Source organism: Sminthopsis crassicaudata, chromosome 3 (assembly GCF_048593235.1).
Source record: "Sminthopsis crassicaudata isolate SCR6 chromosome 3, ASM4859323v1, whole genome shotgun sequence".
Classification (NCBI taxonomy): Eukaryota; Metazoa; Chordata; class Mammalia; order Dasyuromorphia; family Dasyuridae; genus Sminthopsis; species Sminthopsis crassicaudata.
Window position 1 is genome coordinate 443,792,379 of NC_133619.1, and position 12,749 is coordinate 443,805,127.

General features: G+C 34.9%; 1 protein-coding gene across 1 annotated transcript in view; it reads left to right on the plus strand.

Moving 5' to 3' along the window:
• LRP2 (LDL receptor related protein 2) overlaps positions 1–12,749 on the plus strand; it is a 236,218-nt gene that overhangs the window by 65,710 nt on the left and 157,759 nt on the right. Inside the window, exons 5-10 of the mRNA XM_074302211.1 lie at positions 1,247–1,357; positions 1,518–1,631; positions 2,497–2,613; positions 4,167–4,310; positions 4,934–5,053; positions 12,101–12,229. Of these exons, the coding sequence (XP_074158312.1) occupies positions 1,247–1,357; positions 1,518–1,631; positions 2,497–2,613; positions 4,167–4,310; positions 4,934–5,053; positions 12,101–12,229 (735 nt within the window). The remainder of the gene's footprint in view (positions 1–1,246; positions 1,358–1,517; positions 1,632–2,496; positions 2,614–4,166; positions 4,311–4,933; positions 5,054–12,100; positions 12,230–12,749) is intronic.

The window sequence follows — 12,749 nt, forward strand, 5'->3', positions numbered from 1 at the left end:
AATACAGTGATGCCATGATACTCCATGCTTGTATAAATCTCCTTCCCTGTTCCTTGCTCCCTCCTATCCTTCCTCTTTCCCTCCCTCCCTCTTCTTCCTTTCCTCCCTCCTTTTTCTCTACCCTCCTTTCCTTCCTCTTCCATCCCTCCCTCTTCTTTCCTTTCCTCCCTCCTTTTTCTCTACCCCTCCTTTCCTTCCTCCCTCTCTCTCCCTCCCTTCCTCTCTCCCCTCCCTCCCTCCCTTCCTCCCTCCCTCCCTTCCTCTCTCCCTCCCTCCCTCCCTCCCTTTCTTTCTTTCTTTTTTCTCTTCTTTCTTTCTTTCTTTCTTCTTTCTTCTTCTTTCTTTCTTTCTTTCTTTCTTTCTTCTTCTTCCTTTCCTTCCTTCCTTCCTTTCTTCCTTCCTTCCTTCCTTCCTTCCTTCCTTCCTTCCTTCCTTTCCTTCCTTCCTTCTTCCTTCTTCCTTCCTTCCTTCCTTCCTTCCTTCCTTCCTTCCTTCCTTCCTTCCTTCCTTCCTTTCCTTCCTTCCTTCCTTCCTTCCTTCCTTCCTTCCTTCCTTTCCTTCCTTCCTTCCTTCCTTCCTTCCTTCCTTCCTTCCTTCCTTCCTTCCTTCCTTCCTTTCCTTCCTTCCTTCCTTCCTTCCTTCCTTCCTTCCTTCCTTCCTTCCTTCCTTCCTTCCTTCCTTTCCTTCCTTCCTCCTTCCTTCCTTCCTTCCTTCCTTCCTTTCCTTCCTTCCTTCCTTCCTTTCTTCCTTCCTTCCTTCTTCCTTCCTTCCTTCCTTCCTTCCTTCCTTCCTTCCTTCCTTCTTTATTCTTCTCTTCCTTCTTCCTTCCTTCCTTCCTTTCTTCTTTCTTCTTCTTTCTTTCTTTCTTTCTTTCTTTCTTTCTTTCTTTCTTTCTTTCTTTCTTTCTTTCTTCTTTCTTTCTTTCTTTCTTTCTTTCTCTTTCTTACTTTCTTTTCTTTCTTTCTTCTTTCTTTCTTTCTTTCTTTCTTTCTTTCTTTCTTCTTTCTTTCTTTCTTTCTTCCTTTCTTTCTTTCTTTCTTTCTTTCTTTCTTTCTTTCTTTCTTTCTTCTTTCTTCTTCTTTCTTTCTTTCTTCTTCTTTCTTTCTTTCTTTCTTCTTTCTTTCTTTCTTTCTTTCTTTCTTTCTTTTCTTTCTTTCTTTCTTTCTTTTTTCTTTCTTTCTTTCCTTTCTTTCTCCTCCAAATTGGATTGGATTAGACTAAATATATTTTTCCATTCGTCCTTTAGAATATCCAGTCTGTGAGCAGTTGACTTGCGCCAATGGGGCATGTTATAATACAAACCAGAAGTGTGATGGGAAAGTGGACTGCAGGGACTCCTCAGATGAAGTCAATTGCAGTAAGTAGCTCTCAGGGCACAATATGTGACTGGTTCTCTTTTTAAGCACGATATAAATACTTTCCATAAAATAAAAATGATTAGAATCCTTTTCAGCTTAGTTTCAATGGTGGAAGTGAAATTGGCTTTTTTTCTTTCCCTTTCTCACCTTGTATCCTAGCTCAGAAATGCCTGAATAGCCAGTTTCAGTGTGCCAATGGAGAATGCATCCCTCGATCCTTTGTCTGTGACCATGATGATGACTGTGGAGACCAGAGTGATGAACATGATTGCAGTATGGTGATTTTATTATTTTGGGCCCTATTGTTCAGAGCTAACATCTTTTAACCATCCTATTCATTCTTCTGAAACAAAAGATATTAAACTAGCTGGCATTTGGAACCAGAAAATAACTTAAAAACTTTTCAAAGTTAATTAGCCACGAGAGTGTTGTTTTTCTTCCAAAGATAATCTACCATAAGGTGGGGAAAGCTTCATATTTATTGTTATTTATTTATTTATTGGTATATTGGTTCTAGGAATTCTGAATTCTCCCTAATTTTTTTTAGGAGTAATTGCTGAAAGATATGAGTATAGAATAAGAATGAATGAGTGAAAAGGCATTTATTAAGTACTTATATACAATATTAAAGTTAAAGATACTAAAATAACAGACTTGGTAGAGTTCATACTGGAAAGGAAGGCATTTATTGTTGTACTTTAACTCTTTGTTGGGTTTATCCCTTTTCCTTATCAGATGGAAGTTGGCAGCCAGTGAAGGAAAGAATGAGTGAATGAAAAAGTACTTTCTATGTGCCAAGCATTATTCTATAAAAGAGCTTTTGGAAGGCAGGGACTGTATTTTTTGCCTTTTTTGTATCCTCACATTCTTAACACGTGTTTGACAAAATTAACAAATTTGGGCTGAACTTGGAGTCAAGAGACCTGGATTTTAGACTTACATTTGTATTATTTAGTAGTTGTATCATTTTGGGCCTAACATTTTATCTCTGATTTCAGGACTTGTATAAAATGTGCTACTTGGATTAGATAATTTCCAAAGTTCCTTCCCCTTTTATCATGCTATTAACCATGATTCTAATTTAATTGTTATTTATGGTTTCTATATGAGGAGTAAAGTTATTGTTCTTTCTCTATAGCCTATCAAACATGCAGAGGAAATTTCTTTACTTGCCCAAGTGGCCGTTGTATTCATCAAAGTTGGATTTGTGATGGTGATGATGATTGTGAAGATAATGCAGATGAAAATGGATGTGGTGAGTGGAGGTTTTCTCTCTCAGATGACGTTTTCCGGGGCAAAGTATATTCTTTCTATGTGAAATACTTTTCAGGACTTTTTTTCTCCTCACTAGAACTTATATACATTCAAAGTTGTTCCTCAACTAAGAGATGATGGAATTGAGGTATATCAGTGATTGGAGTGATAACAGTAACCTGGTCAGGTAGTCAACAATGGAAAATTAGGCATTTAAAAAAATCTATGTTTTGTAAACATATAATCAGCTGGAAAAATTTCCTTGCTATCAATAAGAAAACTGGGCAGAATTTTTCTCCACACATCTATACTGTTGTTTTTCCCTTAACAGACTTGATGCATACTAACTCAACTCAAACATTTATTAAACATTAATAGCCCAGATAAGATCTGGAGTATTCTTATTTCAATTTCCACTCTCAAATATGAGTTTTAGATTCCAGTGTTCTAGGTATACTCCTGAGGGATCTGAAGGTGATAATCTAGTGCCATTGGCTCACAACTATTAATTTGTTTCCTCTGAAGAATATCAGTTGAGAATTAGCTTTTTTGTTGTTTTTGTTATTTAGTCATGCCTGAATTGTGGGTTTTTCTTGGCAAAGATCCTCAAATATTTTGTCATTTCTTTCTCCAGATTATTTTATAGATGGGAAAACTGAAGCAAACAGGTTAAGTGACTGTTCCAGAGTCACACAGCAAACTAAAATAAATTTGAAACTCAGTCTTTCTGAGGTCCGTTGCTCTATCCATTGCACCACCCACATGCCTCAAGAATTAGCTTATTTTAAGTCACTCTTTTTTATTTATTTTATTTTCCTGAGGCTGGGTTTAAGTGACTTGCCCAGGGTCACACAGCTAGGAAGTGTTAAGTGTCTGAGATCAGATTTGAACTCAGGTCCTCCTGAATTCAGGGCTGGTGCTCTATCCACAGTGCCACCTAGCTGCCCCTAGCTTATTTTCAATAGAAAGAATAAGTACTTTTAGAAAAGGATACATATTAAGATGTTATTTGTAAGAACAGATGATATAAAATATCTTCCTAGAAGTCTGTGACATACTTTCTCACAAGCAAATGCCCAGTCTAGGGGAAAGTGGTCTCAAGCTTAAAGAGCATATGTGGCACAGGTATTACTCATAGTTCCTAGTTGCTGGAAGTTCTTTTCTCTCATTTCTGGGGTACTCAAGAATAATCTTATTGTGCTCATGCCCTTAAGCAAAATCTGTCTGTGTCTGGTGCCTCTTCTCCTATTGCGACACTGCTTCTATGTATTGTGGTCCTAACTATAAATATACAAGGATCAGAAGAAGAAAGTGAACTTAAATTAATGAATTTTATTACTCATCTGTTCTGACAAAATGTTAGTGAGAGAGTCAGCTTAAAATACTGGCTAAATATGATTTGTGGATTATCTATTATTTATTTTGTTGCATGTTTCCTAGGCTTCTATTGCCATGGACTAAAAAATAAAAAAACAAATTGGCTTTGCTTTACTAGTATAAAAATATTTGTTATCACCTGAAATACTTTGTGCATTTTTTCCCTCTTTTGTTCAGAAAGTGGTCATCATGAGTGTTACCCAGGAGAATGGGCCTGTCCAGGGTCTGGGCACTGTATCCCAATCGAAAAACTTTGTGATGGGACATTAGATTGCCCTTCTGGAGAAGATGAGACCAATGTGACTGCAGGCAGACACTGTAGTGAGTATAAGAGCTGTCAGAACTGGATCATTATGTAAAAAGTATAAGATTTCTGCCTCTGTGAATTAGAGAGTAGCTATTCTATGTTGTGAAAAAAAAAAAGAAAATTATGTTACTAATTCATAAAGTTTTTTAAAGTTTATAAAGTGCAATTTGGAAAGTTACGATCCTCACAACAGTCCTGGGAGGCAGATGCTATTTTACAGAAATGAAGACTTGGAAAGTTAAAAGTGATATGTTTATGGTCATCAACATTATTAATCATTGGAAACAGGATTTGAACCCATTCACCTGACTTTAGGTTCATACTCTTTCCATGATACTGTGCAGTCTTAAATTTAATCAGAAAATCTGTTTTGGGATATCAGACATGGGATATAAATTTAGATTGTTTTTTATAGTCATTACGTTGATTTGTGTTGAGCTGCATTAGAATAATTTTGGTTAAAAAAAACCCCCCAGCTTTACTGAGTTAGTTCCTATTAACTACATGCAAGTTACTATGACAATTTTGAATGTCCTTGTCCTATACTTCTTGATTTTAGAAAGGAAAAAAAAATTCATTATTTTTTAGGAAAATTGGCTGGCTTATTATCTTGATAAAAGTGCCTTTCTTTGTTTAGATATATCTCAGTGTGCCACTCTGAGCTGTCAGCATCGTTGCCACTCCTCTCCAACTGGAGGGATTTGTTATTGTCCCCAGGGTTATGTCATCAGCTCAAATGACAGCCGGACTTGTGTTGGTAAGTCAAAAATGGGAAAATCCATATGTAACAATATTTATGGGCTTAATTTTTGGGGCCAAAATAATTGATATTAGGGAACTTCTATTTGTGGAATTTCTATAGAGGTGATGACAGTTGTTCAGTCTTTTTTGACTCTTTGTGTCCCCATTTTGGGTTTTCTTGGCAAAGATTTTGGAATGATTTGCCATTTTCTTCACCAACTCATTTTACATATAAGGAAATTGAGGCAAATAAGGTTAAGTGATTTATCTAGATTTGCACAACTAGGAAGTGTCTGAAGCCAGATCTGAGCTCAAAAAGATGAGCCTTTCTGACTCCCGGTCCAGCACTCTATCCACTGTGCCACCTAGCTGCTGTAGAGATGGTGACATGATAATAAATGGAAGAATGATCTTCAGTGAGAATTTTGAGAGTGGTAAAGATAACCTGAAGGAAATTTTAGTCAGATACCTCAAAGCCAATGTGTGTATAAGTGGCAGATAAGAGATAAGAATTCCATATTTTTTTCTTTACATATTTGGAATGTTTAAAAAATGCTTCTTAGTAAGGTGAGCCCTCCTTCTGAATATCCCTGGTAATGGCTAGCACAGAATTGGACACAGCACATGAAATGTCTTCCCAAATCCGTTATTAGGATATATAAAAGTAATGGAAATCACTGGGACTTTTGGACATTCAAGTCAACAAATTAACTTAAATCCAATAAATATTATTGAATATCTTCTCTATCTAAGAAGGAGGAAGGAGAAAAAATTTGTAGAGATGCAAAAAATAGAAGAGTTTTACCCTACAAGTAAGGAGGAGAGTGTCAGTCATTTCATCACAATGGGGATCCTTCAGAGTGGAAATTCTCTGTGAATACATATTGGCAAATTGTCTTTAAGTTACCAACCATAAGATCTAAACTTGAGAGCTAGAAGCAACCTTTGTGGTCCAACTCCTTTATAGATAAAAAAAATTCGAGATATTGGAGATTAAATGACTTGGCTAGGGTCATGCAGAAAATAAGTAGCAGAATTGAGACTTGAATTCAAATCCAAATCCATCCATCATTTTTCCTTTGCCATGGTAGCCTAAAGAGTTGCCCAAGTAATTGAAAAAATCAAGTGCCTTTTCCATAATCACTCAGGACTATGTCTCTGAGGTAGGAAATGAAGCCAGATTTTCCTAATTGCAAAACTAAACCTCTCTCACAAAGAATTTGCAACCTAATAATTGAGGCAAGCACCTTAGTGAATTGTAATGTAATTTTACAAATTTATAATGAAATTAAAATGTACAATTTCATTGTTAAATTGCATTGCAATTTTATTGATAGAGGAGTCAGATTTACATTGCATTTTTTACTTCCCAATTATTCAGGGTCTGTTGGTCAGACTTTTTTATTTTTATTTTTCTTTCTCTAACCTTCTGATGTATGATGATTTGATCAGCGAACCATTACTGCTGCCACTGGCAGAGGGCATAGGAAAGGAGAAATGAGAAAAGGAAAGTCAGTCACCTTTGTTCCCTGGGACATCTGGTAAGAAGAGGCTGGGAAGCTATATGCTAAAGTAGTTTGGGATTTCTTTATGGATTCCTAAAGAACATACAGTTGAGAATTATTCTGGGCCACTACTTTGTCCTTTAGTAGGATGAGAGTAGAGCTGTAGTTGTGATTTTACTCATAAAAGAAACTCTTGGGTAAGGAAGCTTCCTCTACCAATACAGGTCATCATCTTCTCTTAAACTTATAATCTCAGAAGTTGATCAGGGCACTGTCACGTTCAATAACTTGTCCAGGGTCACACAATCATCACATGTCAGAGTCAGGAACTGAACTCAGGTCTTCCTAGTTTTAAGACTTAGAATTCACTACCCTTTCATATTGTCTAGAATTCTGAGATTCCTTGATATCTGAATACCAAGGAATGATGCATACTCATTCTCATTATTGGAAAGATATTTTTGCAGAGATTGATTCATTCAAATTTAGATGCTTTGAAGCCTTGGCAAAAAGAGTGTGAATTAGGAAAAACTTTAGTTTTCTGTCTCAGTACTTTTACTTTTAGCTTCTTATGATCTTTTCTTCTTGAATGTGAGTGATTTTCTATTGAGAGTCAAGAGCAATTCTAATAGTACATGGTTCTAGTTATTATGAGATACCTAGACAATATTCTGATTCTTAGTGTTTTGCCTAAATTATTTAATATTGTAAGCTATAGCTTCAATGTTCACTTTTTTTGTTTTAGTTATTTGTCAGGAAAAAAGTGATTTTTTAAATAGTAAATTACTCTGATTGCAGTTGTCCTGTAGCATGTAAAGTAAATATATTTTGGGTTTTTCATATCAGAGCCATATCCTCAATAATGTCAATAACTGTGTTATTCCTCTTTCAGATGATAACCCCAAGTTTAAAGACCAGTGTTTAATGCTGAGGGATTGAAGATAATCAGGAGTTCTAAATCCCCTAAGAGTAACCAAAAAAAAGCCAATTGATTTTTATAAGTAGTTAATATTAAAATCTCCACTTGATATTCTTCAGTTGTCTTAATTATATATACTTTTTTATGACTCCATTTGGGGTTTTCTTGGTAAAGATACTGGAATGTTTTGCCACTACCTTCTCTAGTTAATTTTATAAACAAGGAAACTGAGGGTAGGTGACTTACCTGGGATCACACCACTAGTGAGTATCTGAGGACAGATTTGAATTCAGAAAGATTAGTCTTCCCTTCTCCAAATCCAGTGCTCTATTCACTACACCAACTACTTTGACCTTAATAAGATATAAACCATTCTTTAAACTGTTCATGTCATTTAAATTCTATATATTCAACTCATCTTAAAACAATTTTCAGATTAATGTCTTCATCTTTGTTCTTCTTTCTTATGCTTTTTAGTATCTTCAAGTAAATCATCATCCCTTTTTCTTGTGATAGTATAAATCAATGGGCATTTAACAGCTTTTCTGGTTCTGCCCTATCACTTTGACAAATGTTGAGCCTTCTGCCTTTCCCTTCTGCTCCCCACCTTTCCTACTTAGACATGGCAATCTTTTTTTTTTCTTTTAGATTTCTGTCCTTTTCTTATTTTCTTAATAGAAAAGAATTCAATAGAAATTCCTAGGCATAAGACATTATCAGTATTATATTAACTTTTCTATTTTTCATTTCCTGAAGAGCAGATGCAATCATTTTTTTTAGTAAAACAAATTGCTTTTCAATGCAGTAGATACAACAGTAGACCTGGAATTGGGAAGACCTGAATTCAAATTTGACTAATTGTGTCACTCTGGGCAAGTCATTTAATCTTTGTTTGCTTCAATTTCCTCATCTGTAAAATGGAGAAATTATAGCACCTATCTTTCAGGATTATTGTAAGGATCAAATAAGATAATAATTGTAAAGTGTTTAGCATAGTGCCTAACATATAGTGATCCCTATATAAATGTTAGCTATCATCATTATTGTTTTCAGCATCCCTAAACCAATGTCAAACTATTCCAATACCTTTGTTCATTATCCTTTTTTCTTTCCTAAATGTTTAGCAATAGGTGTTCTTGACTCACTTTCTCTCAGATACCTGAAGACGCTTGATCGTGTACATTCTTATCTAAGTGTATATATCTGTATGTATATTTATATCTAAATTTATATTTGTAGCTCTCATTTGATTTTCAGAGGATGTCAGTTGCATTGTACATCTGAAGCTGGTTACTTTTCCATGTTAATTTAAATGACAAGGGAGGGACTTTTATCTCTTTATAAAGAACACATTCTCTTCTTTATTTGTGATCTTATGAGACCAACCAATATTTTAAAATAAGGAAATCAATCAATTTTTATTTGATTTTTTTCTCATGTAAGAAGTGTGCCAATAGAAATGCTTTTCCCTTTCTACTCGATTTCTCGAATTACTCGAGGAATAAACAAAATGATCATGAAGAATGGCATAATATAAAAAATAAACTTTAACAAAGTCATACTTTTCCCTGATAGTTTCTCTGTGCCTTCAGATTCTGCAAGTTGGCTTTAGTCCTTTTATTCTTTATAAATCAGGGCCCTCTTCTCATCTGGTAAAGATGCTAAAGTTTTATTCCCTTCTTATTCTACTCATATTATTAATGATAAGACTTAGGAAGTTTTTCTTTCACTCATTCCCATACCTTGTCTAGAAAACAAAACCTTATTCTAGTAACTAAAAATTGGATACTTTTTAATAAAAATTATTTTTAAGTAAGACTTCAAAGACAATGCTTCCAAACATTTGTAGCTCAGGAGAATTAGGAATATTTGCTCTCTAAAATTCCTAGTCATATTGCACAATCTTCTGCAGCTTCTCCCTACTACTATACTTCCCAGAATGATTCTTAACACTCAGCCAATCTCATGGTTCTTGTATTCAGAATCAGGTGGTGTCATGACCTAGGGATTTCTGTTGGAATGTCCCGTCCTTGCCTTTTAACTGGAGTGAATCTTTTGGCAGAAATTTTGGCAATTATAAGCACCCTTAACAGAGCACAGAGTGGGGGTTGTCAAATAAAAGCTTTTTCTACCTTTGTTAACATTAGATACAGAATATCCAAATGGAATTTGAATGGTGTTGAGGAATTCCTAATTCTTTGAAAACAAGTTTAATTCAATTCATTTCTATAAATATTTATTAAGTACTTTCTATATTTGAGGCACAGTTCTAGATACTAGAAATACAGAGATTAAATCAAAACAGGTTACATTACTTCATTTCACCTTCAAAGATGGGAGATGACATAATCAAGTTGCCATCTATGAGAGACAACTAATGGGATGGGGGAATCTCTTGGCTTTTTGTATGGTCACTTGGCAATGTGGTATCATCTACCTTCTGTGCCCTAAGCTTTACAGCATCTGAGGTAGGTGTGACTTAACAAACACCATCTTTTCATCTGAATCTAGACAACTGAATAAACAGTTGTGAAGATTTGGGAACTGGACCACCTCTCAAGGGAAGTCCTTAAAGGGCTACTGCCTTGCAGGGTCTTGCCCCTGTCTCTTTCTGATCTGTTATGAATTCTTGTTGTTGATTTGAGTTTCCAGAAGGTTACAGAGGTGATTGGGGTACCTCAACACTACTCTTGTGAGTTATAACTGTAAAGAATTAGATTTTTAAAATTCAAATGAGAAATAAATGGCAGAGGAGTGCAATAAGACACTTTAATCTGTAAATAGCTTTGCAAATTCATTTTACAAAAAACAAAACAAACAAAAATTTGTTTTTTTCCCTAGAATTGAAAGTAAACAAAGAAGACTTTTCCAAATTGGCTTGAAAAAATATTGTCTTTTTTAAAAAAGTGAAATACTGTTAATTGCTGCTCTCCAATTGTCTATTCTAATTATATTTAGATTTTAAATGAAATCTAACACACTCTGTAATGTTTGGGATAGCTTTCTGGAGGTGCTCCGGATGAGTCTTGGTCTCAGCAGGATAGACACTATGAGAATGGTCAGGAATAGAGTCTAGGGTCTTTATTGTGTCTTTTATGTATCTTTTACAGTCTTGTCACAGTCTGACACAGTGTCTCTCCCTATCTCCTCCTGCAGTCTGTGACAGTCTGCCAGTCTGACTCAGTCTTGATCTTAGTGGAGGAGTGCAGGAGGCAGGAGAGTCACCAGAATAATGGTCAAGGATAGAATGTCTTATTTCCAGTCCTTCTTAGCCCTTACAGAATACTGAATATGTGTGAACTAGAGAACCATTGCACCATCATACTAAGTACTAAATATATATGTGAACTAGAAAACCATCAGCTCATCAATTCCACTGAGTTAACACCTTGTTTCATGTATACTTCTCCAACGTTCAAGCCCTCTACAACACTCCATAAATTAAGGAATACATTTAAGATGTAGTGCTTCCTAAATTTAGTTCCTTTAGTTCCCCCATGCTTTTGTTCCCTCATCCGTAAAATGTTTAGCTGTCCTGGTCATTAGATAAAATTTGAGATCCATGAATAATAATAATAATAATAATAATAATAATAATAATAATAATAATAATAATAATAATAATAATAGAATGTTCACAATAAGCTGAGTAATCTTACATTTTATGGCCAGCAACAGAGTTCTCCTTTACCCTGTAGTGTTTGTGAATGTCACACTGGTGGAAAATGACTTAGACCATTTTGATTTTCTTTCTAAAGAAATTCTCACCTCAATATTTGCTCCCTTTAAGATGTCTTCCAACTTCTGTACTTGGTATTCTTTCAGTATTTAGGCATCCAGTCTATCTTGGAGTGTCATGTATTTGTTTATGATTTGTACTGTGATTGTTTCATTGTCTATAATTTATTTTCTCAATCAGATTGTAAGTTCCTTGAATGTAGGAGCTCTGATTTCCTTTTCTTTTGTAAACTCCAGAAAACTCAGTCCAATTTTCATCTACAAAGTAGGTTCTTGGGAAACTAGAAATTAATTAGAGTCATAGTGGAATGAGTAAGACTTCTGATGGCCAAGGCTGTATTTGTTTTGCTTTTGTTTTTGCATCTCCAGTGCTTTGTACATTGTACATACATAATAAATGTGTGCTTAATTAATTTATGAATGACTAGTAAAATTATTTTTCATATTTGGGCTTTTCTGTAATGCTATGGAAAATTAGTTTTTGAATAGAAACTTTATCAAATGATGCCCTTTATTTAAGAAATAGATTTGTTTTAGGCTTTGCTTTATTTTGGAATGAAGAATCCTCACGGAAATATAAGAATGTTAGAACTGACTTAAGAGAGACAGTGTTACTTGAATATGAGTTTCCTATATTTTTGAAAGTAATTATCTTTGTGTTCACTGGAAAAAAAAACACTTTGAAAAACACATATGAGATGATATTTTGTTCTGTTTGATGGATGCCCTACTTTATATTATTGTGTTTCATAAAAATTCTTTATTATGTAATTATATCCACATGCCTCTAATAGAATGAACTTTTTCTAGCTCCTGAATTGCCATCTGTATAAAATTTTTAAGGGTTCTCCAGGTAAATAATATGAAGGATAATGACAAACTTGTGTTTTCCATATGGTAGATTTTGATGACTGCAAGATGTGGGGTGTGTGTGATCAGATCTGTGAAGATCGAATTGGCCATCATCAGTGTCATTGTGTGGAAGGTTATGTCCTGGAACAACACCGGCATTGTCGAGCCAATGTTTCCTGTAAGTAAATGGCAGAGAAAATGTAACTGCCATCATCTTTTGATTTTTCAAATATTGATTATACTCTTTGTGAATTATCTATGACACTGGCCTTCATTCTGTTAATTATTTATCCTGTATATAACTTACTTTGTATATGTTTGCTTTTGTGTAATCACTCCCATTAGACTGTAAGCTTTTTAAGGGCAGGGACTATCTTTTGTTTCTTTATGTGTCCCTAGTACTTAACACAGTGCCTGATACATGGTAGATGCTTAGTAGATGTAGAAGAACTACATGATAGAGAAGGTCCTTGGATTAGGATCCAGGGATTTTTATCCTGACCTTGCTCTTGGCTCATCAGATGTTGGTTTCATCATCTGGAGCTCTTGAAAGAACAATGGAAATAGATAAAATAAATGAGGTGCCCATTATCCCAAATACCCAATAGCTAGCAAAACATAATTTTGAACAAAGTTTCTTCCATGGTTTTTAATCTGCTTTTTCCTCCACAAATTTTGCCACCAAATCCATAGGGAAG